The 25883-nt window shown below is 42.2% G+C and overlaps 1 protein-coding gene across 6 annotated transcripts in view; it reads left to right on the top strand.

The window, feature by feature from the left end:
• ccser2a (coiled-coil serine-rich protein 2a) overlaps window positions 1-25883 on the top strand; it is an 883756-nt gene that overhangs the window by 798449 nt on the left and 59424 nt on the right. For 2 of the 6 annotated variants that reach the window (XM_072491381.1, XM_072491380.1), the window contains exon 11: window positions 3311-3395. The exons of the other annotated variants lie outside the window; for them this stretch is intronic. In XM_072491381.1, the coding sequence (XP_072347482.1) occupies window positions 3311-3395 (85 nt within the window). The remainder of the gene's footprint in view (window positions 1-3310; window positions 3396-25883) is intronic. 6 annotated transcript variants of the gene reach the window in all.

Genomic DNA, 25883 nt, shown 5'->3' with positions numbered 1-25883 from the left:
ATTGTTTATTGTTGATGGGTGTAAATGTGGGAGAAAATGTGAAAAAGGAGGAGAATAAATTTTTTTTTTTTTTTAAAAACAAGCTAATGTTTTAAAGTCAAATCCCAAGAATGGTGTCTCCAACAATGCAGCTCTCCCGAGAGTGTCGACTTAGATTAGGTGCTCAAGTTCGTTCGTGAAGCTTGAGAGAGAAGACTGCCACTGAGCCAAGCTGATACTAATCATCTAGAGAGAGAAAAATTCCAGGACCGTGAGAAAGAGACGGGTGAGTGGGGACGAGCTGAAACCTGCACTGAGCCGGAGCAGACACGGTGGTTCCAATGGTCCTCTTCTGTGTTGTAAGGATTCTGTGACACTAGTGTATTACACTGTTTCAAATGACAGTATATTACAATCCAGGCCAGACCCCAACAGTGGCTAGGATACTGGACCAAAACCCCAATATTTTAGTTTGTTTTAAGACTGTGCAGAAAGCAACAGACTGTGCCTATTTTCTGTTTCTCTGAACTGAGAGAGAATCCCGGTTATAGTTGAATGGAGAAAAAGAATAAAGAGATATTTGAACCACAAATTAACTGTTTAAAATTTGCCCGTTAATATTGAAAACAACGAGCTTTAAGATCTAATATGTGGAACTTGGGTCAGTTGTTCTGAGATGTTTTGGTCGCTAAGCTTCTGAAATCAACATTTTCTCCAACGCTGCACCCGAGCTGGTCTTTGGACTGCAATGGTCATTCCTCTTTCTGTCCTTTTACCCAAAGTAGTGTTTAAAAAATATTCACGCTGTTGGATTATAGGGAAAAGACCTGACTCGATAGGCTCCCCTGTTCACCGATTGTGAAAACCTCGTCAATATGTGATCAGAGTATTTACTTCTTTTTTTCTAAGAATGATCCTATTGCAATTATTCTTCATGTCTGATCATGTTTGCATATTCATAGCTGTACAGGCCTTGGAATCCATCCCAAACATTATTTTCTGAGTGTATGGCACTGGGAAGCTTGCCCTTGAGATCACCTACAAGAAACTGACAGCTGTCATTAGAACCTACTTGTCTAAAAGTGGCTCTGTGGAGTGCAGTCACAGGCTCTGGATTGTGTACTCTTCGATGGGTTAGCATAACAGCAAGGCTTAACTCTTTGAGTTCTGCACCGACAAGATTTAGCCAATCCTCAACACCATAGAATCCCTGCAGTGCAGAAGGAGGCCATTTGGCCCATCAAATCTGCACCTTGGCCCACTCCTCAGCCCTATCCCCCTAACCCCACCTAACCTGCACATCTTTGGACTGTGGGAGGAAACTGAAGCACCCGGAGGAAACCCACGGTGGTGGGGGGGGGGGGTTGCAAACTCCACACTCCACACAGACAGTCACTCAAGGCCGGAATTGAACCTGGGACCCTGGCGCTCTGAGGCAGGAGTGCTAACCACTGTGCCACCTGCACAGCAAGCAGTTGCACTACTGTCTCATGGCATTGCCCATAGTCATACCAGATTATGTGGAGGGACAGCTGGTTCTGCACTCTACATTTTATCGGAAGTTTCCAATAGCTATTTTCTACTACTCCGAAATGTCTGTATGTAATGAGCACACATTTGATGGATTTGCCTTGCATTTAGTTATCAGGTATCTTAAGCAGGGCATAAACCCATTGAAAAATTGTGGATAATGTAATTTCATAAAGTTTTCATATGCCAATATCTCACGAATTTCAAAGCTTGAATAATAAGTCATACATTTCCTCCAATATGATCGTAATATTCTGTTGTGAAGATGTTCCAGATAATCTTTTCTGCATTTTAAACCTTGTTGAGCAAGCACATTGTCTTGTTGGTATTTTGAATTAGCAATATTTTTTTCTTTCGTGGGATGTGGATGCATTTGGCTCGGCCAACATTTCTTGCCCATCCCTAATTGCCTTTGAGACGGTGGTGGTGAGGTGTCTTCTTGAACCACAAGTCCATGTGCTGTAGAAATACTCCGTGCTGTTGGGAGGAAGTTGCAGGACTAAGACCTGGTGACAGTGAAGGAACAGTGATATAGTTCCAAGCCAGGGTGATGTGTAAGTTGGAGCGAAACTTGCAGGTGGTTGTGTTTCATGCATCTGCTGCCCATATCCTTCTCGGGGATAGAGATACAAACCTACCTCACAGTTCATCACACATTGAGATTCTTCATTCAATTGCATTGTCACAAAGCAAATTGATCTGAGTTGCTGTTCGTGGCTGGTGGAAAGTTACCGTCAGAGGTTGTGGAGCAATTGACAGTTCTTCATCTTGTCCGTGAAATAACTTGTAGGATATGAAACCAAACAAAGGGATAAAAGTAATTGTAGACATTGGGAAAAGCTGTTATCAGATGGTGGAAGAGAACAATGCCTTGAGTTTGGAGGGCTTACATTTATGCTACAATTCCTTGCAAAATTCCCTATTTTGGATGAGACACTGAGTACATATGAGGGAAGGAGAAAAACTTCAACAAATGATTCATTCTATTAAACTCCTGGATCATTGCGGGTGTTTACGGAACAGCATTGCATACCCTGTAGAGATTGTCAGGCCAAGAAAATAGGTTAATGCGGAGACTAAAGAAAGAAACACACAAGTGCACAAATCATATAATCCAAAGGAAATATAAAGAACATTCTCTGATTCAAACTGCCATTTTAATTGAATCCAGGCTTCATCTTCTATGGGAAATCCAGGACAAAAGTTGGGAAGTATTTCTTTGCACAGAGGGGAAAAAATAGTGGGTTATGTGACTGGTGATTGAGGTCAAGGTCCTTTCTCACTTAACAGGGGTAGATGCTGATCTGAGGAAGCAGTAGGATTGAGGGTTTAATAGACTGCATTGACTTTCTTGAACTGAGTTTATTTTGAGATCATTAACCACAAGCTGCGTATTTCTACTGTTTTTTTTCAAAAAGCTCCAGATTATTTTTGAATATTTCGTTCACAAACCGGATTCTCAGGCAGATATGCAATTCTGTACAGCTGTATGTGTGTGGGCAAGGGGAGGTTGTTGGCATTTCTCCTTTAGGTGCTGCTTTAAGTAAGTTGATTTCTGATAACTTTAAAACAATGTTATCACTGATTTGTTTCCCCCTACAGGGTGTCTGTGTATAAACAATCAAAACTTACCATCTAGAAGTTCAAAGTTTACCAACAGCTTGGCTAATTGCTGGAGCAGGTCCTCTCTTACTGTGTCTGATTCTGTCCAGATTACTTCATCTGTTCCTGACATAATGTGTGTTTGTTTCTTTTTTTTTGTTTTTACCTTCTTCCCTTCTCCCCCTTTTCTTCTGCACAGACTGAGCCCTCTGCTCCATCCTCCTCTCCCTTGCAGGGCACGTTCCATGGCAGCGCAGGTCCTGTCCAGCAGCATCATCGACAGAGTGAGTGTAACACTCTACAGTCAGACTCTCACTGCACTGTCAGAAACAGCATAAAACAATTAGCATGAAATCTCTCTGAGTTTGAAATAGCCAGTAAAATGAAATATGTGACACACTGATGTAGGTTTCTTTAAGAATTGCTCTAGCTTTCAGGCAATGTGCACGTTTCTCAGAATTGATTGGTGTTTGTGATTAGCTCTTGCAAAATGCATTCGTTTGGTACAAGATGCTGCCAGGCAAGAGGAACAGAGGCTGTGCCGTACATTTCAACTTGCTCTAATGGGGGCAATGCAGTCCCTATGAAGCAAAGATAAACATTCTCTTCATGTTAAAGAGCCATCTAATTTTTAGCTTGTTAAACAGGTTGATGAACTGAGCTGCCTTTATTATGCAACCAATCTCACCCCATGCTCTTTGATTAAAGGTGATTGTGAACATTAATTGGTAATGCCTGTATGAGACTTGTGCATGAGTTGTGATTGCTCCGTTTTACTAGTAACAGAAGGGCAGGGTGATTATCTAACCATAAGTGCACGGGGTGTCCCTTGTTACATTTTAATGATAAAAACATAAACTTTTGACATTTACAATATTTGAATGATTGTATGATCAAAATCCTCCATGAATAATAAAGCTTTAGTAAATCCTGTTAATTTTCTGTATTTATCAGCAATATCATCTTCAGAACCTTGTCGAGCAATTAAGGGTAGCAACAAATGCTGACCTTGCTAGCAATGCTTTCATCTGACGAATGAATGAATTAGAGAACTCCCTGGATAAATTATGCAATGAGCTGAGTCATTAAATTGGGATTAAAACTGGAATTAAAAAGTTCACATGAACAATCGAGGAACGGAGCATGTGTGCGCGGTCTTGGCACATTGTTGCAGTAAAAACACCTGCGTGGTGAATTGAGAAATAGGCTATCAGTTTATGGATGTACACAACATTAGGACACTTCCCTGCATGGTTCAGTTAAATATATCACTGCTTGTCAAATCACATCAGATCACCAGAATTGGCTTGTCACCCACTGTCTGCTGGCCAAAACAATGGAAATGGTTAACAATGGTAAGGAGCCATCACGTTTGTACGTAGCAGAAAGAATAGCGCAACCAGAAATTCCAACGTGTGTGAACTACTCAAAGTAAAATCTTGCAGTTTACAATATCCTTTCAGTTCCTCAATATGTTACTGTAATGTAACACATGGCTATACTATACACTCAGCATCATGTGTATATTATTAAAACTCTTGTCAACTCCACTTAAGTGAATACCTGTTAGGATTATCCTGTTGAAGGAGCTGTACTCTTCTGATTTTGTGTATATATGAAGTGAATGAATCTTTGCACAATGCTGATCAGGTGAGCCAAAATAAATTGTTCTTTTCTTTCAAAAGAAAGTAATTAGATGGATTGCATCAAAACGTTGATGCTGTTGTGGTGTCTCGTGTACTAAAGGTAAACATCCCAACAACTAATCTGTTGTCTCCTAATAAAACGATGGCAGAGGTTTTTGTGGCTATTCGGTGATCTGACCCAAGCACAGCAGCAATGCCCATTTAAATAAGTGGAATTTGACAATCCAAAACAGTGCAAGTCTATCACACACACGTTAATATTAAATAGTTTGAGCAGTTAACTTGTGTTAGACTCTTTCCAGCCACTGGTTTCAAAGTTGAGCATTTTTACAACTTTAAATTGGTCAGTTGGTGTCATCTCTTGCAAATCATTGTCTACCAATCAGTATCAAGTTAAAAGCAGTAATCTTGTTGACGATTTCAGTCAAATATCTTTTACTGCGACTTGCAAGAATTTTTTCGCTTGTCCACCAGTGTTCTGGTAAGGAGCAGAAACCCATTATTATGCTCCAAAATCTGCAAACCAAAGATATCCACTTATTTGCTGAGTTTTTCGGGACTCCAAATTGGAGAGTGGTGTACATCTTTTGTATCCTTTCGAAGCACTGTCATTGCTTCTGAGTGTTTCTGTCCTTTCTCTGGGAGTAACTCTCCTCTTTTAAGAGCTTTGCCGCCCTCTATGTTAATTGTGTTTCTCCCTTTCTGTTTTACCCTTAATGGCATTTTGTGGCTGCAACCTGTGACGTACTGTCCTCTCATTCATCAGTACGTGCACATAACAAACTCTCCCTCTGTCTCTCAGGCTCCAACCAAATACAGAATCTTTAACGCAGAGCAAGACAGGTAAACAAATGAAAACATTTCCCAATATGTACGCACGTGGGCACAGTATATACTGAGCATTTTTAAAATAAGCATCAGAAAATTACATTTTGAGAATTGCATTTTTGTTTGTTTGATTCGATCATTTCCAGAGGTGCAAGCAGACAGTGGTCAGTCCAATGCTTTGTTTTTTGTTAGTTAGATGTTACTTAAGAAATCGATATTTAATATTACACATTTTGATGCACATTTCCTCTGCAAGTTGATGTTCTGTCTCAACTGAATGCAGTTTAGAGATGATAGTTAGCAGTTGCCTTAAAGCCCGAAAGGGGTTTTGTGTTGCTATTGGAGACAGGCTCATTTGAAAGAACTCACAATACTCACCCCTGTTCCTGTGTGCCTACCTGCTTAACATCATAGTTTTGGGGACATTTTATTAAAATAACAATGCAAATATATTCCAAAGCAGGATCTGTTGTGGGGAAATTCATGGGAAAATCTATCGTCCCTCTTAGTAACTCCTGATGATGACCTGAGGCAATGCCTTTTCATTGTGACATTATCAGGAGTGGTGCTTGAGATCAATCGAGGTCACAACATGTGAACTACAGAATCCTTTTTAGCAAATCTCAAAGCAAGTTTGGGAAGGTGATTTTCTCAAAAGAACAGTGTTGCCAGATTGCAGTCCATGAAGCATTCTCAAAAAATTCTCAGTTCTTTGAAGTAAATGTTCCTATTCTGTTTGAGCAGCTCCATCCCTCACTTTCCAATATCCAGGCACAGTGAGCGCCTGTTTAATGTCAACAGGAACAAACCGTAATATGGTTGTCAATACGGATTATCATAATTTCCAAGTTTCAATGGCGAGGGAGGAAACCGGGCTGTTCACTATCAGTATTGTGAGACCTGGAAGCTTCCTGTGTGGCACACTTACCCACTACATGTTTCCTTTATACATGAATAGGATGGGAATAGAGGGATACGGACCCCGGAAGTGTAGAAGATTTTAGTTTAGACGGGCAGCATTGTCGGCGCAGACTTGGAGGGCCAAGGGCCTGTTCCTGTGCTGTACCTTTCTTTGTTCTTTGTCCTCTTTATAACCAAAGACATCACTGGCGGAACAAAGCATTATTTCTTTCACAAAGAAAGTAACTCACCAATTTACTGATCACATTTTTTAAGGTGAAAAATGTTAATCAAGTAGACAAGGGTATAGCTCTGGATCTTGGAAGGTGACCTTCTTCACTATCTCCCCCCCACCCTCCCCACCACAAGGTTGTAAATTAGGTAGTGATGAAGAAACCCATTAAACCCATCACAGCGGCTCAGTCCTAGATGACAGCCTCTTCATTATTCTGTCCCATTGGGGCGTGGGCCTATTTCTCAAACAAATCCAGAATTTTCACTTCTAGCTTAAATGGATACATTTCTGACATGAATTCAACATTTTCCTTTTTATAGTTTGCATCTGTCTGTGTTCCTTGTCCGACTATAACAGCTCAGCTTAGAATAACATTCTGTATTTATATTTCTCAACCACTTGTAATCATTTAAAAAAAAGTAATCTCTTAGTTTGACCCCCGTCCAGGATGAAGTGTCTTTCCGGTAATCGTTCATCACTCACTCTTTCAGTGCTATGGTTTAGTCGGTTATTCCTCTGCCTGTTGACCTGAGATCAACGTGATGGTCAAGCTGTGGGCTGGCCAGAAGAATTTTGGGAATGATTTCCTCTGAATTGCACTTTGCTCTTTTGGTTGTAACCCCATTGAGCCCGATCTCATTCAAATTCATTCTTCGTTATTTTATCATTATCCCTGATGGATTTATGTTGCCCTTTTTCTTCTCTTTCTCCATTTTGCTGGATCTCTAAGTTTAGTTGTTCCATAGTTGGTTGATGCTGAGCAAAGGATAAACACTTTGTCATAGGGTGAAGATAGCCATGTATCTGCTGTGTACATAAGTGGGAAGAGCCACTAACCTATTTGAATTCTCTGCCTGGTGACATAGTTAACACCTGGCTCAGTTACTTCAGCAGTGTACACTTTTGATCGAATTTAGGTTTGTGTGAAAGAATAAAGCTCTATTTTCATCACTAACAGCACAGAACGACCCCCAGTCCTAAACAAAGCAGGCTTACATTTAACTTGATGTGTAGCACATGGAATATAACCTGAAAGAATGACCCAAATCTAATTATCATTCATCTCATTGTCGGGTCTTCTGCTCCATGAAGTGTCACCTGTGTTTGCCTTCATAACAGTACACATTGCACTTCAAAGTAATTTTTTGTATGTGAAGCTAAGAGAGACATTTCTCAGACATGAGAAGGTGCGAACACAAGTCGCCCTCTTTCCTTTGATAAATGCTCATTACTGCGGTTACTGGAATCTGAAACAAAAAGAGAAAATGCTGGACAATCTCAGCAGGTCACAGCATCTGTGGACAAAGAGTCATCCAGACTCGAAACGTTAGCTCCCTTCTCTCTCCACAGATGCTGCCAGACCTGCTGAGATTGTCCAACATTTTCTCTTTTTGTTCCTTCCTTCCTTCTCCCTTTTTGAAAATTGATATATTTGGCAAGTACCTCGAGGTATGACAACAGGAATTGGAAGCTATAAACAGATGAGATGTTGGAATGAATGTTATGGGACTACCATCTTGGTGTGACAATCAATGTCATACAGTAAGAAGTGATTTGTTCTTGGCGTTAATGTACCGTGACTACTCCGGGGCATTTGAATCACTAACTTGAACTTTTAAAACTACAAGCAAAAGTCAAGACATTCAACAATTAAGAACCTAGAAATCCAGAGTAGCAGTCAAGTATGGAAGAACTCCAAGAAAGAAGCTGCTGATTAAATGAACTATATGGTAAAAGAACCCTGGAGAGAGAACTAACAGTGAAAAGTTTAGAACCAAAGATTCACTATGGGTTATGATGTCATAAAACTCACTAAATCTCTTGGAATAGAATAATAATGCAAAACCCATAACAGCTGCAAAGAATCTGATAAAAAACATTGTTGCTTCAGAAGCTCCAGGCTGACTAGTGATCTTTGTCAAATGGTGCCTAAAAGTACAAATAAACCAGAAGGCAGGTAAAGAGGCCAGGAACCAAATCAGAGAGCAGAGATAGAAGCCTGCCGGTAGTCAGGATACAATAATAAAAGCAACAAGTTTAAATGTTTGATGGTGCCTGTTGGTGGATGCAGAGGTAGATCCAGGAATAGTACGGCAGGAAATAATGTACATGAAATGACTACAACCTGACCAGCAATTGTACATCTTTACAAAGATCCCAGGAAGCAATTACACTGTTGGAATTAAAATGACATTAGTAATGGAGGAAAGCGAGGACACTGCAGGCAAAGCGAGTGCTCGTTAATCATAAATCTTGTGTATTCACAGCTTTGTCCATAGCTTTATCCACTGGAGAATTATTTTCCCTGTGTGTAAGGATTTATGAGTACAAAGATCCATTGATCAAAGAGCATCTTCACTCTCGCGTCTACCCCAATGTGACTGACAGATAAAAGCATATTTTGATTGCATTAGTGGACAATTCAATGATTAACTTTTGCATGGAAGAACATCAACATAGAAAAAAATAATTTGTAAAGCACCTTTTATAAGCTCAGGATATCCCAAAGTGCTTCACAGCCAGAGGCACTTTCAAAGTGTAGTCACTTTTGTTAATGTGGGGCAAGTAGTGACCAGCAGATCTTTGAATTCTGCTCGGAATGAAGGAGAGGCTTTGTCGTCATGCACAATTTTTGCAGAGATACGTGACTAGAACAAATACTTCAGACAACTCACATTGGGACTATATACAAAGGGATGATTTCAAATAGTTTACATGTTTTAAAATGAGGAATTGAAACTTGCCTTTGAATTACATCTTATCAAGACTCCAAGCACTTCAGAGAAAGCAAATTCTTTTACAGTGCAATGCGTGAAGCTTTGCTGTAAAATTAACAATGAGGCTAATGGCACACACACTAGTTTTTAATGCATAACTACAGCAACTTGTGGCCAGGGGGCAGATGCACAGCTAAATGTGGATATTGAAAAGCTGTTGTTCGAGTCACAGCGCTGCATGGCCTTTAGCTTCACAAAGGCAATATCAGTCTCCTCGTTAAAATGCATTGAATGGCCTGACATTGATATATTTTTACTATAACGACAAACTAAACACAACATAAGCTGTCATTTCAAACTCGAATTCCCTTTTAACAAGAGTTCTGTATTCATGTCTGCCCACGAACTTCACTTAAATGTAACTGTACATTAAGGTAGATGGTAACTAGTAATCCAGAGGATGTGGTTTAGTCTCTGGGGGCACGGGTTCTAATCCCACCATGGCGACTAGTGGAATTTGAATTCCATTAATTATCAAGTTAATTGATTAATAAAAATCTGGAATTGAAAGCTAGTCTAAGTAGCGGTGACCAAGAAACTATCATTGTTGTAAAAGAAAAATGCAACTGGTTTGCTAATGCCCTTTAGGGAAGGAAATCTGTGGGAGAATGTAAAGATGATCGGAGTGAATACCAGTGGGAGAGATATAGAGTAAAGAAGATGAAATTGATGCTGATGTAATAATGCTGTCAAAAGCCCATGATCTGGAGGGAGGAGAAGGTCTAACCTCATGCTGAATTCCCACTAGTAGCTGTCATGGTTTTAACAAACTAGTCTCAAGCAGCTTATTTTGGGAAAATAGACAAGAACAGAGAACAGTACAGCACAGGAACAGGCCCTTCGGCCCTCCTAGCCTGTACCGATCATGATGCCCTAACTTTAAAAAAATCTTCTACCCTTACTCGGTCCGTATCTATTTCCTCCCTATTCATGGACCCATCCAGATGCTTCTTAAATGTTGTAAGGACATCTGTAACTAATGGTAAATGCCACTGGATGTTCTGTTGCAGTCGAATCTGGCTCACTCAGACAGTCTAGCCTAGCAGTAGTTGAGCACAGGATCCTCCCTTTCAACAAGAAGAAAAAAATTGTTGCATTTATTTAGTACTTGTCACAATCTCCGGGAATCTCAAAGCATTCCTCAGCCAGTGACATACAGTCTTGATGGTAATGCAGCCAATGTGTGCCCACTAACAGCAATGAAATCATTATCCAGTTGTCCAATTCAATGGTGTTGGTTGAGAGGTTGTTTTGTAAATGCTCGCTATGGCAATGCAAGATCACAAGGAGCAGGAGCTAACCATACGGCCTGTCTGCGCCGCCATTCAATACGTTCACAATGATCTTTGGCTTCAAATCCATTCCCCATCTGCTCCCCATATCCCTTGATTTCCTGTGAAACCGAAAATCCGTCTATCCCACTGCCTTAAATATATCCCGTGATGGAGCATCGGCAACCCTCTGGGATAGAGAATTACAAAGATTCACAACCGTTTGAGTGAAGTAATTTCTCCTCATCTCAGTCCTAAGTGATCGACCCCTTATCCTGAGACTGTGCTCTTTTATTTCAAATTCCCCAATCAATGGAAAACAATATCTCAGCATTTACTCTGCCCAGCCCCTTCAGCAGCTTGTTTCAGAGATCACCTCTCCTTCTAAATTCCAAAAATCATAGATCATAGAATTGACAGTGCAGTGGGAATCTAGGCATAGTACATCCTTTTTATCTATCCCATGAGCTAAATCCTCAAAAAACACGAATAAATAGTCAAACCTGACGTCTTTTTTGTAAAACCCGGTTGACCTGTTCTAATCATACTCTGCTTTTCTAAATGCATTGTTAAGAGTTCCTGAATAATAGCTTCTAGCACTTTTCTAATGACTGTCAGGCTATCAGGCTAGTTCCCTAATTTCTCTCTTCCCTCCTTTCTTGAAAAGGAATATTGCATTTCCCTATTTCCAATATGATGGGATGATTCCTGAATCTAAGGAATTTCGGAAAGTCCGAGCTAAAGTACCTGCAGCTATCTCCTTTGTCGGCCATCAGGTCCCAGGGATTTGTCAGATTTTGGCCCCTTAAATTTCTCCATTACCTTTACACTGCTGTACCTTAATTTCCTCACTCTTTTAAACCACTAAAACTTGCTCTCTATTTCGGCTATGCAGTTGTGTCTTCTACTGTGAAGACAGACACCAAATCATTGTTCAGTGCTTCCACCATTTCTCTTGTCTGTTTCAAAGAGACGGTGTTTACTTTAGTTGCTCGTGTCCTTTTTATATGCTTGGAAAACTTCTTACAGTATGTTTTTATATTTCTGGTTCATTTGCTCTCATATTCAGTGTATTTTTTTTGCTCTTTAATCAGGTTTTGGGCCCTTTTCTGGTTTCTAAAATATTCCCAGTCAAACCCTCTGATTTTCTTGGAAGAATGCAATGGGAATTTTTACACCATGCCTGCCCAAAGCAAACCGCTAATATTGCAGAAGAAAACAATGCCATTGCTTTTGCGATTGTTCCGGCTGAGACTTGACACAACTGCAGTTTATTCCTTTGTAAGATTGTAAGTGCTGTGCACCTGGGACAGGTACTGTTCAATTTGCATAAGTCATCATTGTCTGTGATTTTATGATTTGTCAATTTTATCGCAGGCACTCTGGCTAATTGAGATGTTAAAAAGAATACGTACACCCCTGAATTCTCATACAGCTGTTCCTCATTCATCTACCAGCATTTTTACAGGTTGCAAATTCAGGAGTAGGCAATTCTGATTCTGCGCTATCCTCAGAATTTCAATTCCCGACTGCTGCAATTTCCAACAGTCCAGCAGCAGGCGGATCTATGATTATCTACTTGATCCTCTCTTGCAACTTGAGCCATCTGTCTAATAAGGAGTTGTGAGAATTTTCATCCCAGCTACCCACATGACAAATGGAGTCCACGTTTTTAAGAGTGTTTGGAAAATCTGGAGGTTTGACGTTGTCACGCAGTCTGAGCTTTCCAGTTGGTTAATTAAAATAATTTGCCATCCGGCTCCCCAGCTGTGCCATGATAGTAAACAACTGTAAACAACGCATTCAGCTCCACTTTACCAATCACCCTCCTCCCCTCTAAACCACTCAGCTTGCAAGGCTGATCAGGGGAAAAGCCACTAATCCATCAGAATAATTCTAGTTATTACACCAGAATCCTTGAGAACTAAATGTTTTTATTCTCTGTGGTAGCCAAGGTCTGCTTCACATATTGAGTGCAGCAATCACAGATGTGATATCCCCTAAATCCTCCTTAAACATGCACATTTTATTTTGTTTGTCACAAATGTAAATTCGTCCTGTTGCATGTAGTAAGGACACAGTTAAGCATGGTTGCACTTTTTAACCAGGACGTTGTCTGAAATAAATAATAAATATATGTAATCTGATGTGGCTGGAGGATGGCTGTGACTGGGACTGAATATACAAGGGTACATGACATTTACGAAGAACTGAAAGTTATCCGAATGTGGCGGGGTAGCCCTGTTAATTAACAATGACATCGGTACAACAGAAAAAGGTGACCTTAATGCGGGAGATCAAGATGTAGAATCGGTTTCAGTGGAGATGCGAAGTAGTAAAGATAAGAAGTCACTTGTGGGAGTGGTTTATAGACCTCCAATCAGTAACCATACTGAAGGAAGGGGCATTCAGGAAACAATAACGGGGGCTTGTGAGAAATGTACAGTGATAATTTTAATCTACATATAAATTGGACAAATCAAAATGGGTGGCTGGTCAGAAAATTAGACAGAATACAAGGAACATCTAAGAATGGCTAAAAGATTAATAAGAGGAAGAAATTAGAGTACAAGAGAAAGCAAGCTCGAAATGTAAAAACAGATCGTTTCTACGGGTATTTAAAAAGGAAAAGTGTAAGTGAAACAAGTATTGGTCCTCTAGATAGTAATAATAATCTTTATTATTGTTACAAGTAGGCTTACATTAACACTGCAATGAAATTTCTGTGAAAAGCCCCTAGTCGCCGCACCCCTGGGGAAGTATTAGCAGAAAATAAAGAAAGGGTGAATGAATTGAACAAATATTTTGTGTCTGTCTTCAATGTAGAGGACACAAATCACACCCCAGAAATAATTGTGAATTAGGAGATGAAAGAGAAGGAGAAACTTAAAACAATTGCAATCACCAGGGAAAGGATACTGGTAAAAATTTGAGAACTGGTAAGAGTCCTTCCTGTTTATTTCATTTTCTTTCTTTTATTATTTATGATCTGTGGACCCATATTCGGAATATGCCTTTAAGCAGAGGACTCGAGCTGAAGCAGCCTGCTTGTCAGGACATTGTGTTCCTCGGTTTTGTATTTTGGAGAGGAGAAAGAGACTCATCCGTGCCGAGTGGACCTTAGGAACCAACTTTGGAGGAAGTTAGTTCGATTGGTTGGGTTGGCCAGGGAAAGTGTCTGCCTGACAACAGTCAGTGATTGTTTCCTGCGTGATGCTTTTTGAGAAAACTGAGCAGAAGTGATTCGACCTTGGAAGTGAAAGGAACAATCTCTCTCTCTCTCACTCACTGAAAGAACTGCTGTCTTGTTCTAAAGCGAGTGCCTGGCACATCTTTGCTGTAAAATTGAAATAATCCTGAATCTACAGAGAAAGTAGACAACCTTGCCAGAGAAAACGATCGCAAGCCTAGAAGGAAGAAATATCGAAACAAAAGCTTGAACTTCAGAAGACATTGCTGAAAGCAATCCTAATGTATCAAAGATCCTTTAGCTTCTATTTTTATTGTCTTCTTTGCCGCCCAATCACCCTTTCCCTTTTTGCTGTTTGTGTGTGCATGCAGAAAGTGGGGGTTGGGGAAAAAAGTATTAGGTAGTCAGTTACATTTTTCTGTCAGTTTAATTATGAAATGAAAATCGCTTATTGTCACAAGTAGGCTTCAAATGAAGTTACTATGAAAAGCCCCTAGTCACCACATTCCGGCGCCTGTTCAGGGACGCTGGTACGGGAATTGATCTGTGCTGCTGGCCTGCCTTGGTCTGCTTTGAAAACCAGCTCTTTAGCCCTGTGCTAAACCAGCCCCTTTAATTATATAGTGTTTTATAGTGTTAATTATAGCACTGTACATAATAAAGGTTACTTGTGTTAAAGGTACAAACCTGGAGACTGGGTTTATTGGTCTCTGCCAAGGACCTTGGGCATTTTAAAATAACATCTAATATTGCTTGTGTTGCAACTCCAGGACAAATGGGCGTAACGGTAGCACAGTGGTTAGCACTGTTGCTTCACAGCATCAGGGTCCCGGGTTCACTTCCCAGCTTGGGTCACTGTCTGTGCGGAGTCTGCACATTCTCCCCGTGTCTGAGTGGGTTTCCTCCGGGTGCTCCGGTTTCCTCCCACAAGTCCTGAAAGACGTGCTGTTAGGTAATTTTGACATTCTGAATTCTCCCCGTTTGCTATTCTGATTTTTGCATGCGACTCTTCAGACAAATAAATTGTAAAATTTTGTTTTGATATTTATACTGTATCTGTCACCTTCCCATCACTCAGCGAATTTGTTCCGAACAGCTTCTGATCATAGAAACACAAAGCTCTGCGCTAACAATACTTGTGGAGAATCTTGCTGAAGTTTCCTGCCCAGCTGAAGTTTGCACAACAAATGTACAATTTTTTAAAAAGCTCATGAAGCCAGCTCTGTCTATCTGTCTTGTTCTCTGGTTGCCACCATCTGTCGATCCGTACTTCAAGGAAGACCACATTTCTTCCCTGAGTAAGCATCAAACGACATGGTTCATATCTCTAAATACTCCTATCTCTTCCCAACACATACTGATTCAAATCCTTTAAATGATGTTAACTAGGATTTGAGTCCTTTCTCAAAATCCATTATTCAGTACGACCATCCTGTAGAGGTGGGGAAGGGTTCAGTTCACATCCTCTAAACCACAGGTTCCTGCATGTGTGGCTATATTTTCAGTGCAAACATCAGTCAGGGCAGGAGTTCGAAATTTTATGGAATTCTGTCTGATTTGCTGCCACATTTTAAATTATTTGTGAGCGAACATATTTTGTGTAGAATCCAGATGAGGTTTCCAGTCCAGCTGTATTTCGCACAACAAATGTACAAAAAAAATATTCCAGGGAACAAAATTGAATTTCAGTTCTGATGCTAGAGGCCAGTTCATGTGCAGCAGTGCAGACACAGATCCACATCTCATCAAACATTAACTGGGAACTGAGGAGACTGCTGTGTAGAATGATGAAATGATGTAATCCATACACAACGAGCAGTTTAATTGAAAGAGAAGATAAATGGTACCAAGATCATAATTTTAATATCCTAACTCACAGCCAATAATTTACATTAAATTCTGTGTGGTGTTCTAATTAAAAGCCTTAGTTATTAAGGTTTTACTTCTCAATTGCTTTAAAATTAGATATATATTTTGCGGAGATTTGAAAATCTTACCATTAATTTGACAGATCTGAAACCATTTAAAATTCTCTGATCACAAAAAAAGCAGAACGTGTACTCGTATTTGTAATGGTTTTTTAATCCAAGGTGATCTAAGATATCAATACATGTTAGAAAATGGTAGTGTCGGCAGATAGAGAGGTCACAAACAATGTGTAGTCCCAGGGAGGCAATGAGTCCCAGTGTCTGGAGGCAGTGAGTCCCAGTCACTGAGAGACATCATAAGGGACTACGACCCTGTTGTCCCAGGGAGGCAGTGAGTCCCAGTCTCTGAGAGACATCATAAGGGACTACGACCCTGTTGTCCCAGGGAGGCAGTGAGTCCCAGTCTCTGAGAGACATCATAAGGGACTACGACCCTGTTGTCCCAGGGAGGCAGTGAGACCCAGTCTCTGTGAGACATCAGTAAGGGACCAAGGCTTTGTTGTCCCAGGGAGGCAGTGGGTCCCAGTGTCTGGAGGCAGTGAGTCCCAGTCTCTGAGAGACATCATAAGGGACTACGACCCTGTTGTCCCAGGGAGGCAGTGAGTCCCAGTCTCTGAGAGACATCAGTAAGGGACTACGACACTTAGGGCAGCATGGTAGCATTGTGGATAGCACAATTGCTTCACAGCTCCAGGGTCCCAGGTTCGATTCCGGCTTGGGTCACTCTCTGTGCGGAGTCTGCACATCCTCCCCGTGTGTGCGTGGGTTTCCTCCGGGTGCTCCGGTTTCCTCCCACAGTCCAAAGATGTGCAGGTGAGGTGGATTGGCCATGATAAATTGCCCTTAGTGTCCAAAATTGCCCTTAGTGTTGGGTGGGGTTACTGGGTTATGGGGATAGGGTGGAGGTGTTGACCTTGGGTAGGGTGCTCTTTCCAAGAGCCGGTGCAGACTCAATAGGCCGAATGGCCTCCTGCACTGTAAATGCGATGCGATGACCCTGTTGTCCCAGGGAGGCAGCGAGACCCAGTCTCTGAGAGACATCAGTAAGGGACCAAGGCTCTGTTGTCCCAGGGAGGCAATTAGTCCCAGTGTCTGGAGGCAGTGAATCCCAGTCTCTGAGAGACATCAGTAAGGGACTACGACCCTGTTGTCCCAGGGAGGCAGTGAGTCCCAGTCTCTGAGAGACATCAGTAAGGGACTACGACACTTAGGGCAGCATGGTAGCATTGTGGATAGCACAATTGCTTCACAGCTCCAGGGTCCCAGGTTCGATTCCGGCTTGGGTCACACTCTGTGCGGAGTCTGCACATCCTCCCCGTGTGTGCGTGGGTTTCCTCCGGGTGCTCCGGTTTCCTCCCACAGTCCAAAGATGTGCAGGTGAGGTGGATTGGCCATGATAAATTGCCCTTAGTGTCCAAAATTGCCCTTAGTGTTGGGTGGGGTTACTGGGTTATGGGGATAGGGTGGAGGTGTTGACCTTGGGTAGGGTGCTCTTTCCAAGAGCCGGTGCAGACTCAATAGGCCGAATGGCCTCCTGCACTGTAAATGCGATGCGATGACCCTGTTGTCCCAGGGAGGCAGCGAGACCCAGTCTCTGAGAGACATCAGTAAGGGACCAAGGCTCTGTTGTCCCAGGGAGGCAATTAGTCCCAGTGTCTGGAGGCAGTGAATCCCAGTCTCTGAGAGACATCAGTAAGGGACTACGACCCTGTTGTCCCAGGGAGGCAGTGAATCCCAGTCTTTGAGAGACATCAGTAAGTACAAGATAAAGCGAGCTAGAAATATAAAAACAGTTCTTGGACAGTTTACCTACAGATATTATTAATGGGAAATAAGGAGGTGGCAGGTGAAATGAAGTGGTATTTTCCATCTGCACCTAATTTGTATGTTTTCAAGTGAAATGTATCTGTTCTCTTTCTATATTAACTCCTAAATGTCATCTACTTTTCATGTGTTTCCCCTGCTACTGTTCTCTTCAGCTGGATTTCCTGAACTTGTCCCGTTAAACTTGGATATTTCTATTCCATCATTCTCTTTTCAATTAAAAATACCTCCTTTCAGTGAATATTGGGGTTGCTGTTAAAGGTATCTGTGGGCTGCTTCATAGCTGAACTGGTGTCCCTGCTCAAGTGATTGACTACCCAGAGTAGCAACTAGAATATCAAAGCTCATTGTGGATGTCATTTTATGTGGTAGCAACTGATAGTTTATGTACTGAGATCCTTTTCTGCAATATATTCATTTAATAAAGTGAGAAGCTTTTGGAGGAATATTTTATCACAATTAAAATGTTATTTTACAGTCCGCTATTGGATTTCCTGCCAACGTCTAATTTTCCAATAAGGCTTTTTTGTGTGACTTTGTAAGCTGTCACATGATGCAAAGCTGCACAGAGCTGCTGGTAGCAGGAGAATTCAATTCTTTTCAAAGAAAAGGGCGGCACGGTGACACAGTGGTTAGCACTGCTGCCTCGCAGTACCAGAGACCCAAGTTCACTTCCGGCCTTGGGTCACTGTGTGGAGTCTGTGTGGAGTTTGCACTTTCTCCCTGTGTCTGCGTGGGTTTTCTCCGGGTGCTCCAGTTTCCTCCTACAGTCCAAGACGTGTAGATTAGGTGGATTGGCCATGTTAAATTGCCCCTTAGTGTGTCCCAAGGTAATTGGGGTTGCAGTATTACGGGGATATGGTGGGGGAGTGGGCCTGGTGGGGTGCTGTTTCAGAGGGTAGGTGCAGTCTCGATGGGCCAAATGGACTCCTACACTGTAGGTATTCTATGATTGTATTCTACGAATGTAATCAGTAATGCCTGGAAAAATAATGAATGGGGATGTTTCAAAGACTAAATGGGGGTCAGTGTGGAATAAATCTCTGAGCTCCAACATGCTGCATCCACCTGAAAAATTCGTAATAAGTTACACCGGTGTCAAATACCAGGACAGAGAGTCAGCAACAGAGGAGCACAGCTAGTAATGGTAGCTGATGGTAAAACTGCAGATCTAAACCTTTCTCTGGGGTAAAGTTTGCTGAACTGTGAAATACACTAAATAATACACTTACTGCCACTCACTTCCAAATAAAGGGTGAAAGTAGTGGCCATTGTAACTCACTCCTGGGCTTCATATAAAATTCAACTTGAGCTTAACTCTTCTGGCACATCATGCGAGGACTCAAATATTTTTGAGTTTGAACACTTTCAGCTATCTTTATTCCCCAGATAATATGCACTGGCTGGTGCTAAATTCTAGCGGTCAATAGTCAATAATGCTCACACTCTGTCGATGTGTTTGTGCTGAAAGATATAATTACATGCTTTATTCGGCCACTGACAAATCATTGCTCAAAAACAATTTGCATATTTAAAATTATGCTCATTTGATAGAGATTAAGGGATCCTTGGGAGTGAGTACTTGTTAAACTAATCCAGGATTCAGTCCTGATATTTAGAACATAAATTGTTGACTGGAAGATAATGTAGTCAATGTGTAAGTAATTGAGCATATGTCTTTGTGGTTTTTGAGTCAGCATATTCGATTGGGTTCTGAGCTATGTGGAGGTTAGAAGGACGGTGAGGGAGTACAGTCCCTTAAGGGAGCGATATTGATATTGATTCAGTCGCCTAAAAGTTCACAGCTTGCAAAGGAGTTCACCGAAGCTACAGGTAATGAAGTGTTTGACATTATTAAATTATTCCAGGTCAGGGCAATTTTTCCCTTGTTTTGGGACCCATGCAGATGGCAATATTGACAGAACTCTTGGGGTCAAGTCTTTGCAGCACACAGGAAATGTTTCGGAGAACAATCAAAAGCAAATCGGAGATGAAACGGGCACTACCATCATTTCCCAGAAAGGATTGTAACAGGTTTTCCAGTTTCTCATATTGTCTTTTCAGCAATTTAACAATTTTCCAGCAACTAGCAACATCCTCTTTTCTATATACCCTGTATTGACATTGTTGCATGTCTAACTGCCAGCCAATTATCCCTGGAGCTTACTTAGACCCCGGCACTGTGCTACCAATTTCCCTGTGAAATAGCAGATAATACAAAACAGCCAAAGCTTTCCAGGATAAAGCTTTATTTACAGAGAATTAATTTAACAAAACACTCCAAATGGCAACATAAATGTGCAATTCAATTATATTGACACGTTGTGAAAAGCTGCCATGTTTTAATTTACCTTACTAAGTACAACTTCTGATTTAGTTCAAATATTTCTGGCAATTTGGCAAGTTTCCTTTGGAGTTCCAGTCTCTAGCTCCCCACTTATAGCCTCAGGCCAAGTGTTTCTGGATCAGCTCCTGCACCCATGAAGACAGCAGTAAATTCTTATCCTGCTCGGTCAAATTCTGAATTCCCTGTGGAAAGCAGCGGCTACTTTAATACACTCTTTTGCTCCAGGTGACTGGTGACCTTATCAAGGTAGAGATTAGGGATATGAAATTAACAAACTATCCGTGAAGGAACTGATATTGTTGCAACTTACTTCATGACACGAGCGTTCTAGATAATTTTGACCTTGAATGTGTTTCAATATGGTGGCATGCGCCTGGGGAACAAAGTTTTAAACTTGCTTGGCATCATTAATTTCCTGTCCTCTAGCAGGCTGGGAACTTGAACAAGGATTGGTCTATTTTATTTTTCATTGAGAGCATTAGTTATCATTCACGAGGTCCAATCTATTCACCTGATTAGGAGAAGGAGTGAATGATCTGAAGCAGTCTACTGGTAAGGGTAGTCTGGTTTAGACACCAGGAGATTTGACTTTGTGTCACAGCTGAACCATTTATTAGAACAAAGAACAAAGAAAAGTACAGCACAGGAACAGGCCCTTCAGCCCTCCAAGCCTGTGCCGACCATGCTGCCCGACTAAACTACAATCTTCTACACTTCCTGGGTCCGTATCCCTCTATTCCCATCCTATTCATGTATTTGTCAAGATGCCCCTTAAATGTTACTCGCCCCTGCTTCCACCACCTCCTCCGGTAGCGAGTTCCAGGCACCCACTACCCTCTGTGTAAAAAAACTTGCCTCGTACATCTACTCTAAACCTTGCCCCTCGCACCTTAAACCTATGCCCCCTAGTAATTGAACCCTCTATCCTGGGGAAAAGCACTGACTATCCGCTCTGTCTATGCCCCTCATAATTTTGTAGACCTCTATCAGGTCGCCCCTCAACCTCCGTCGTTCCAGTGAGAACAAACCGAGTTTATTCAACCGCTTCTCATAGCTAATGCCCTCCATACCAGGCAACATCCTGGTAAATCTCTTCTGCACCCTCTCTAAAGCCTCAACATTCTTCTGGTAGTGTGGCGACCAGAATTGAACACGAGACTCCAAGTGTGGCCGAACTAAGGCTCTATACAGCTGCAACATGACTTGCCAATTCTTATACTCAATGCCCCGGCCAATGAAGGCAAGCATGCCGTATGCCTTCTTGACTACCTTCTCCACCTATGTTGCCCCTTTCAGTGACCTGTGGACCTGTACACCTAGATCTCTCTGGCTTTCAATACTCTTGAGGGTTCTACCATTCACTGTATATTCCCTACCTGCATTAGACCTTCCAAAATGCATTACCTCACATTTGTCCGGATTAAACTCCATCTGCCATCTCTCCGCCCAAGTCTCCAAACAATCTAAATCCTGCTGTATCCTCTGACAGTCCTCATCGCTATCTGCAATTCCACCAACCTTTGTGTCGTCTGCAAATTTACTAATCAGACCAGTTACATTTTCCTCCAAATCATTTATATATACTACGAACAACAAAGGTCCCAACATTGATCCCTGCGGAACACCACTAGTCACAGCCCTCAAATTAGAAAAGCACCCTTCCATTGCTACTCTCTGCCTTCTATGACCTAGCCAGTTCTGTATCCATCTTGCCAGCTCACCCCTGATCCCGTGTGACTTCACCTTTTGTACCAGTCTACCATGAGGGGCCTTGTCAAAGGCCTTACTGAAATCCATATAGACAACATCCACTGCCCTACCTGCATAAATCATCTTTGTGACCTCTTTGAACAACTCTATCAAGTTAGTGAGACACAACCTCCCCTTCACAAAACCATGCTGCCTCTCACTAATACGTCCACTTGCTTCTAAATGGGAGTAGATCCTGGCTCGAAGAATTCTCTCCAATAATTTCCCTACCACTGACGTAAGGCTCAGCGGCCTGTAGTTCCCTGGATTATCCTTGCTACCCTTCTTAAACAAAGGAACAACATTGGCTATTCCCCAGTCCTCTGGGACATCACCTGAAGACAGTGAGGATCCAAAGATTTCTGTCAAGGCCTCAGCAATTTCCTCTCTAGCCTCCTTCAGTATTCTGGGCTCGATCCCATCAGGCCCTGGGGACTTATCTACCTTAATATTTTTCAAGATGCCCAACACCTTGTCTTTTTGGATCTCAATGTGACCCAGGCTATCTACACACCCTTCTCCAGACTCAACATCCACCAATTCCTTCTCTTTGGTGAATACTGATGCAAAGTATTCATTTAGTATCTCGCCCATTTCCTCTGGCTCCACACATAGATTCCCTTGCCTATCCTTCAGTGGGCCAACCCTTTCCCTGGCTACCCCTTTGCTCTTTACGTACGTGTAAAAAGCCTTGGGATTTTCCTTAACCCTATTTGCCAATGACTTTTCGTGACCCCTTCTAGCCCTCCTGACTCCTTGCTTAGGTTTGTTCCTACTTTCCTTGTATCCCACACAGGCTTCGGCTGTTCCCTGCCTTTTAGCCCTGACAAATGCCTCCTTTTTCTTTTTGACGAGGCCTACAAAAATCTCGTTATCCAAGGTTCCCGAAGTTTGCCGTATTTATCCTTCTTCCTCACAGGAACATGCCGGTCCTGAATTGCTCAGATCAGAGATGATGTTTACATCCGATTAATGACAAATTCTAGGGAACTATGCGCACACATGTCCTGGTTTATAACGGTGTTGGAAAAGCGGAAAAGAAGTCAACTGTTCAGTGTTTCTTGACATTTGTGTAAAGTATTTGGACAACAACTAGATAATTGAACTCATCCAAGTGGAAGAGGAGTAGGTCATACAGATCTGAGTGCTCGATGCTGATCTGCATCCTGAAGTGGGAAAGCGTTTCATTCCCCAATATTGGCATCTGCTATCTTGTGGGGAGGGGGGTGGCGGATAATACATAGAAAAAAGTGAAGGACTTCAGCTGCATAAATGACACAAACTTCAGAATCTCTAAGCTTAGACTTAAAGAAGAACAAGTGTTAAAATGTTTCATATCATCATCAATAAAGCACTTGATGCCCTGGTGGGACTTTGCCACATAGGAATAAAAATGTAATTTTCCCCCTTTAACCATATTAACAAGGACAGAGAGTGACACACGTTTATCTTAAATCCCTCTCACTTAACTTAGGATTTCTGACCTTTTTGTCTTCCTCTTGTGCTAAAATACTTTCTGGTTATCGTAATCTTCAATTTGAATTTCGACTTCCTCCTTTAAGAGTCAAGGAAACCACCTAATCCTGCAGATCTTTTGGGAACGCTGGCTAGGTTTGAGATTATCTTTTAGACATCATTCAGTGTGTTGTAGAGCACCACTGAGAAAAATCTTGCTGAAAATGATGATTTGATTTGTGAGATTTTGAATTAATCTGCAGAGGGACTGGAATAAAAGCTTTGTAAAAAAGAATTTCCAACTCAATTTAATGGTTGTCACTTTGGGAATAAATCAATGAGTTATGCTGCTGTATAACTCACTCCCTTCTCTATATCGAGGTTATGGAAATATCAATGAAGGTGTGACTTGTGTAAAAGAAAAATACTACAGGTGTTGGAGATCGGAATTAAAAACGGGAAACTCTGGAATAACTCAGCAGGCCTGGGAGCATCTATGGAGAAGTAAACATTTTGAGTCCATTGACCCTTCAACACAACTTTCTGAATTCTAATCCTTGTTTTTATAAGGGATTAATGGAAGTTAAATGTTGTGAATTTTTAAAAATATCAATGAGTTTTTTTAATAGCGAATTAATCATTGCACCGTTATAAACTTCTTTAATCTCAGCATGGATCTGCCCATGGTGGTTACCAGGTGAGTTGGCATGGTAGATGTAAGGGCAAGGGGTGGTCAGTGGGGGAATGAAATCGCCATGGGCTTTAAAGGAGTGTAGGTTGGCATGGAGGGATCATGGGGGTGGTAGGCGTGTGGGGGCACATGAGGTAACATGACTTGATATAGGTGAGGCAAGAGGAGCGTGAGGGTTGAGGACCATCAGCTGTCTTGTTTTGCTGTATTTTTTTAAAAACCATGACACAGTACCAGCGCACTGCGTGAGACCTTGTGTCCAGCCTCTCTCCGCAGCCAGCAACCTCCACGCTGCTCCTGGGTTTGTCCGCCATGACTCTCACTTTCACCCATTACCCCCCCCCCCCCCCCCCCCCCCCCTCCCCCCACCCCGCCCCCAGACTGAAAATCGCTGCCAGGGCACTTTCTCCCTGCTTTGCAGTGCTGGGGATTGTTCTGACTGTGCACTTGACCAGGGAGAGTCATTTCAAGCCACAGACTGAGTTCCTTTGGTCATGTGTAGGATGATTAGTAGCAAGGCCCCTCCGCTGACCTTGGTTCATCACAATTTCTTTTGCTCCAGCCCAGGTGGCGTCCCGCTTTTGAAGGTCCTCCGAATAATCTTCGGGTCTTCTTTGGCCAGCACCTGACAGCTGGTGTCAGTTCTCCTGCCAGTCTGGCAGGGCGTACATTCAGGTGCAGAAACCGATGTCCTGCCCACCTCAGTCCTGTCTGCATCATGTCCTGCAGGCACCTCGGACCAATTCTCTACAGCGCTTACTTATTGGCGATGATGCCTATTCGCAGTATGAAGTGCATTGAAATGATTGCAATGCTATATACTTACAGGCCATTTTGAGCATGCAAGGTTAAAGTTTATTACATAGACTTGTGTGAAAGAAGTACTCTTCAGACAAAAACCTGACTTTCTTGAAAGTTTTATTTAGCCCATCTCAGATCTTTGCACCCGATTTAATTTTCCCTCTAACGTTCAAATCCAGCAAAGTGATAGGGTGAGAGTCCTTTCTGCTGCCTGGAATGGTCTGGTGATCGGTCAGCACAATTGATTTCTCTCAGTTCTGAGTCAGGCGATTGTAAATTCAAGCACACATTCAGACTTGAGTATATATTCCAGCCAATGAGGTCCTGAGGAATGATAGATCCCCGACAGGCCATTCGGCCTATCAAGTCTGTACCGACCCTCAAAGAGCACCTACCTAGGCTCATTTCCCTGCAACCACACCTAATCTTTGGACACTAAGGGGCAATTTAGCATGGCAATCCACCTAACCCTCTCCCCATGTCTGCGTGGCTTTCCTCTGAGTGCTCCGGTTTCCTCTCACAGTCTGAAGATGTGCAGGTTAGGTGGATTGGCCATGATAAATTGCCCTTAGTGTCCAAAGCTTGGATGGGGTTACTGGGATAGGGCGGGGGAGTGGGCCTAAGTAGAGTGCTCTTTCAAAGGGTCAGTGTAGACGTGATGGGCTGAATGGCCTCCTTCTGCACTGCAGGGATTTTAATGGTTCGAAATCGTGCAGATGCTGAAAAACTGAAATAATAACAGGAAATGCTGGAAATACTATGAGAGTCGGGAAGCATCTGTGGAGACAAAATTAACATTTTATGTTGAAGACTTTTCATCAGAACAGTCCACAAAAAACAGCTTAAAGAGTGGGAACCTGATCTGTTGTGGCTTTTGCCTCTAATATAATAAAATCTAGAGTTAGATTCTTGCCAGACAAAAGTGTTATATGTGTGGGGGTTGATTAAATTCCAAATGTGTGTGGACTTCCGGTTGCGGCGATGCGGAGCTAAGCCGCACGATTCGGCAGCTCCCGTTCTAACGGACTTTTGGGCTCTTTTCGGGAGCCCCAACGGAAATTTTTTCAGACCAAACCCAGTGTGGGGTGACGAAGGAAGGTGTCCCCCCGGGGGTATATGGAAAAGACGTG

This window comes from Scyliorhinus torazame, chromosome 28 (genome assembly GCF_047496885.1).
Source record: "Scyliorhinus torazame isolate Kashiwa2021f chromosome 28, sScyTor2.1, whole genome shotgun sequence".
Classification (NCBI taxonomy): Eukaryota; Metazoa; Chordata; class Chondrichthyes; order Carcharhiniformes; family Scyliorhinidae; genus Scyliorhinus; species Scyliorhinus torazame.
This window is presented reverse-complemented; position numbering and strand designations above follow the sequence as displayed.